Genomic DNA, 5,590 nt, shown 5'->3' with positions numbered 1-5,590 from the left:
AGGGAGGAGGGGGATGGATGAGGGGGGACAGACTTCATACACATGATGTTGAGCCATTTTAGAGTGGCTGTCCAGGAGCCACTCTAATTAAAAAGTGCCCCCCGCTCCCCACCCCCAAGCACATGTATAAGCAACCCTGAAGATTAGGCTGTGCCCCCGCACTATTGCAGCTAAAACATTGGAAAAATCTTTTTTCTTCATTCTGCCTTTCAAAAACAAGGTGTGTATTTTATTTGTTGTATGTGAGAAAATATATACAGCATACAATATAGTGTGGATTCTCTAAGTCTACTTTAAATTAAAGATCCTGGAGACAACTGGTAGAAACCTTCCCTTACACAGAGCTACTCTATGGCAACATACCCTGCACCCCTTCAGAGTAAAGAGAAAGCCCATGTGTTTCAGAGGCACAGCACATACACATCAAGCAGCGTAAGCAGAACTTGATTTTCACTCTTGTAAGGTAGGGCTGTGCCTGTGTAGACATCTTTTATTAAGCTTGGGTAACTACAAATTAGAGTTTCATCTTGTCCTCTCCTTCATTCTATCTAAGCTCTGTCCAGTAATGAACCTCAGTACTATTACAATTAAAACTAAACTGTTTAAACATGCAAGATTAGAGTATCCTAGAGGTAATATATAAAGAAATATTTTCACCAATTATATCGGGGAAAAAGAAAAGAAAAAACAAAAAGTTATATAAAACATAATTTGCAGTTCTAGAAACAATATTTCATTGTTTTGGATAAAAGGTGTTAAAAAAACCCAAAATATTTTCTGACGAAAAATACTTTTGCAAAAAACAGTGTTCAAATTACAAATTTTGACCAATTTTATTTTAGATGGGTATTTAAAAAAAAGAGACCAATTTATTTCTGTCATTCTTCTAGTGACTCCTCTTTTCCTACTCCACAAATGCTACAGCTCATAAACATTGTATTATTAAAAGGCCTTCCCCTTTGGAGTGTATGATTCCTTATGGAAAACAAAAGCCGTTACCGCAATAACATCAGTTTTGCTTTCCCTGAAAACTGTAAGCAAATCAGGACGTAAGTACTTTTCAACTGTGACTGGATTATTAAAAACCTAATACAAATTTGGAGCACATCAGTTGTGTTTTTCTTATAATTAAAGGCTGTGTATCATTTTCTATTTACATACCATCTCCATGTCATGTAGTTTAGCTTTTAATTGTAGGTTCTCTTTTTCTAATTCATGTAATTTATCTGAACGGGCTCGGGTCCCCTCTAGTTGATCTTCCAACATTGCCTTTGTTTCCAGCAACACTTGATTGTCTTCTTTTAACTCCTTTAAAAATTAAACAACTTGATTACAGTTGATGTTCCACAAAACTAGCTTTAAAAACACATCAATGTTAGTACACAAAATAACTTTATTTCTAAAAGGATAGTTTGGCTTATAAAACTGTTATGAAGAACATACCTCACAACTATATGCTACATAATCAAATATACGATTGCTAAAAAGAACATACAAAATTTGAAAACTATGAATTCTTCGTGATGCAAGCAGGCTGCTGTATATATATGACATTTCAAGTAATTTTACTGTGAACATTTATTATCTATCATTAGTTAAAGGAAGAGAAATTCTCTCTACAATATTATGGATAACGTACTAGTTAATTCTTATTTTAACTCTGATCATTCTAGGGTTTTGAAATTTGACCGGAGAAGACACAAACCTGATCAGTGTCCCAGCTTTATCAAACAGCTTGTTTGTTTGTTTTTTTAAATAATGTTAGCTTTATACCTGGGACAGGACACTCTTCTAGTTAATGAGCTAGGAGGTCTATCAATTACTCTTACAGCTTAAGATTGTTCTGTAATGCTCCCCTGTTACCCAAGAAACATAAATGACAACAGAGTAGCTTGGAAGGCAGGCCTGGTAGAATATTGTATCAGCAGATCTCCACTCTCCACAGAGAGAGAAAGGAATACGCAGAAGTTCCTGTAGCAGCACATTCAAAGTAAAGAAGAAGCAGGTGGTCCTTGAATCCAGGCCTCTGCTTTGTTCAAAAGGATCTCACAAGTTCTGCTCTTTGAGATAAACTTGATGATGACAACAAGTCTGGATTTTAACGAAAATTAAGTTACTCTGCCCTAAGCAACCAGTGTTAACTGAGCAGCACTTACAAAATGGTATCAGCATTTCAAAGTACTTGTGCAAAGCTATACCAGCTACCTCACTGCCCAATAAAAACACTTCTCTCCCTTGCTTATACCCTCATTTAAAAAAAAATAACAGCAAGCAGATGCTGCAGGTATTTGAGTTGTAGAAACTGGAAAGCAAAGCATCATACAGTAATTTCCAATTGATCGAAATTTTAATACATAAAAACTTATTTTATACTCATGCCTCTGCTTGGTTTCAAGAATGCAAGAAGCAGGCTTAAAAGGGTGTCATATGCCAGGGTTCCCAAAGCCATTATTTGATGGATATATAGTGTCATCGTTGTCGCAGGACCTTTATAAATAAGTGAATCCAGCCACAGTTGTGAGAAAGAGTGCTGCCAGACTGGCAGGCAAAGACTATATTGAAAACACGAAGTAAAACTCTACATGCACCGGCATTAGCCAATTCAACCAAAAGTAACTTAAGATTCACACATGTAGATTCATCAAATTCACATATCTCAAACATGGCATTAGTATTTATAACCTTTAATGGCATCTAATAAAAATAACGAAGAATGAGTTACAGCAACTGGAGGTTTTACCCCTGGAACATTTGCACATCTTTTTCACTGCAGCCTCTAACCAGCAGCACCATATGAAAATGAAATCACTGAATGAACAGAAATATTTATTCCTGTACCTCACTGCACAAATGTTAAAGATTTTTTTTTAATATTTTATGTGCCATAATGACTAACTTGTCTCTATTTAGGCATACACGCATATCCAAATTAGCTTGCAACCTATACATACATTTATAAAAACATGTAAACAAAAAGGGGTTTTATGACATTCTGTGGAAATAAAAAATCCACCTGCTTAGTTATCTGTTCAATTTTTGTTATTTTTAAGCCCCTCCTTCATCAAGTTCTTCCCCATATGTTACCAATCCCAGTTTCTCCAGCTGCACATAAGTAGTTCATGAAATTATTTATATATTATGGGTGAAATTCACCCCTTTCAGACAGTACACATATGAGGACCCTGTTCTGCCCTCATGGAAAGAGGAAATGGAAAATGTCTGGTGTATTTGAAATTTACTTTCTTGTCCAGTTTCTTCAAACTGCTGCTTTATCTAGATATGGTGTTTTTCTAACAAGTTCACCTGCTAATTATGTCTCTAATGGAGCTCAGAAATAGATCCACAGCTCCATGATTACCTGAAAACATAATTAGCTTGTGATTCTTCTATTTTTATTGCATGATTTAAACTCTTGATTCTCATTTTTAATTGGAAAAAGATTCTTTGCTTGTCATGTAATCTGAATATTTTTAGGAAAAACAGCTCATTGTTAATATTTTGCCACCTAACATTAAACATATGGCTGTTTCATTATTGTAAGTGCATCTGCAACACTTACATTTACACTTCCCAAGAGCAGTTTCTCCAAAGTTTTAGAAATGTACATTTTTTCTTTTACATTTGAACCCAGCTAAATCTCACTTTACTCACACTTCACACTTAGAACTAAGCAATGTATTCCAACTTCTCAAAAAAAAGCAGAATATGGTACTGAGATCTCAAATTACTAAGATTTCTTCATATTTACAAAATAAATTATGGATACTTGCAAGCATACTATGAGGCATTAACATTAAGGCTAAGTCACTGAAACTAAAATCTACAATTTTAAATTAATTAAATAAATGTGTTTACCCCAAAGATTTCAACTTTGGTGTTGACAACGCATGCAACCTTCCCATTTCCTTGACCCTATTTCTTTATTTTACCTTTAATCTCAAATCAGATTTCTTCATTATGAACTGGTAAACCCAAGACCAAGTGTACTGACCTACAACCACACTCATCAATGATGCAACTGAACACCTTCCAGAACTACAAATTAAAACTGTGACTAACATAATTACTCTCTATTCTGTGTCAAGGGAAAGACTGCCTCTTCATACTATTTTTAAATCATCATCAACACCACCACCACCACCACAATAAAAATAATTCTGAAACTGAGGAATGGTGTTACTGAAGGCATTTGAGGACACAAGGTTTGGTAAACCACCCAGTGCTCAGGGCCTAGAACATTTACCTACTTAAAAATGAGATCACAGTTTTTAAACGCACGGCTTCCATAAGCTATAAGAACAACGGGGTAACATGGCTGGTGCTACTAATGGTCTTAGCTGCTGTGCTTTTTCCCACTGCTGCTTTCTTCAGGCTAACACTTTTATTCTCAGGTAAAAGTAGTGTTATTATCAAAATGAGACATGACAACAGTATGTACTACCAGAGCCAATTCATCATCAATAAAAAGATAAAATAAAGGGATGAAGTCTCCTAACCATCTGAAAGCAGAAAACATGTTACATAGGACAATCCTATGCAAGGTATCAGCACCAGCAAGAAGCCTAAAATAGCTCCTGAATAGGACAGCTTTGATAATCAGGGGGTACATAGGATAAGGATAACAACAAAATCAAGGTTAACGTCCACATGAGCATATATGGTTTACAAGGGTTTAAATTCTAATTATCTCTTCCTTACCCATGCACAGACATCAGCTAAACAGTGGGTTACCCAGATAGCCCTAATTTTATTCTACAATATGTCAAACTACATAGTGTTGGCAATAAAGGATATCCTCTATCCTCGCTCACAGGGGATATAAAAAAAATCATTGAACAAGACTAGGATGAGTACTGAGTCCTTTATAACTCCACAATCAAGAGGTGCATGAAAACAATTTAAATTTTCAGGCATCGCTTTTAGTAATTTTTTTTTTCTTATCTTATTGATTTCCTTGAATTTCTTTTAAAAGAAAGTCAGAATGCCAGCCTAATTTTCTCTTTGCAATATATTATTTTACATTCCTTTGTTACACTGCCTCTCACTTAATCCTTCTTTATATTAAATATTTATATATTTTCAATGTTTATTCATATAGAAGGGTTTACATGCTTCTAATAATTTTTAGTATGTCTATAAAACCATTTCAATTTTTGTAATATCATTTTTCAAGGTGGGTAGCCAGATTGAATGTGAAAACATCCACTCAAATTATAACGTTATAACGTTTTATTTATAAAACTTAGTTTATATACTCTAACACTATTCCCTTTTTGCCTGGATGTCAGGACTTTATTGAATGTCACAGTGACACTTAAGTTTAAGCAATATAGGTCCAATAATCCCTTTTAATAAGTATTTGTTGGATTTCATCCGTCTATTTGCTGCCCGTTTTCAAGTTTTGTAAATCCTTCTGAAGTTTCCTACAGACCTCTTAGTTTTTACTACCTTAATAATCATTTCATCTGCAAATTTCGCTACGTCACTTCATTCACTCAGCCATTTACAGACAATATTGCTGGCCCAGAAAAGAACTTGGGCCTCCAAATCTTATTCTTAAAGTTTTTTTCCTCCCACAATGTCTAGGTTC

The 5,590-nt window shown here is 34.8% G+C and overlaps 1 protein-coding gene across 9 annotated transcripts in view; it reads right to left on the bottom strand.

Annotated features, from left to right (window-relative positions):
- CCDC88A (coiled-coil domain containing 88A) overlaps positions 1-5,590 on the bottom strand; it is a 248,444-nt gene that overhangs the window by 109,181 nt on the left and 133,673 nt on the right. For all 9 annotated transcript variants that reach the window (XM_019516673.1, XM_019516675.1, XM_019516676.1 and 6 more), the window contains exon 11: positions 1,162-1,308. In XM_019516673.1, coding sequence (XP_019372218.1) covers positions 1,162-1,308 — 147 coding nt within the window. The remainder of the gene's footprint in view (positions 1-1,161; positions 1,309-5,590) is intronic.

This window comes from Gavialis gangeticus, unplaced genomic scaffold, assembly GCF_001723915.1.
Source record: "Gavialis gangeticus isolate Ggan-Ray unplaced genomic scaffold, GavGan_comp1, whole genome shotgun sequence".
Classification (NCBI taxonomy): domain Eukaryota; kingdom Metazoa; phylum Chordata; order Crocodylia; family Gavialidae; genus Gavialis; species Gavialis gangeticus.
This window is presented reverse-complemented; position numbering and strand designations above follow the sequence as displayed.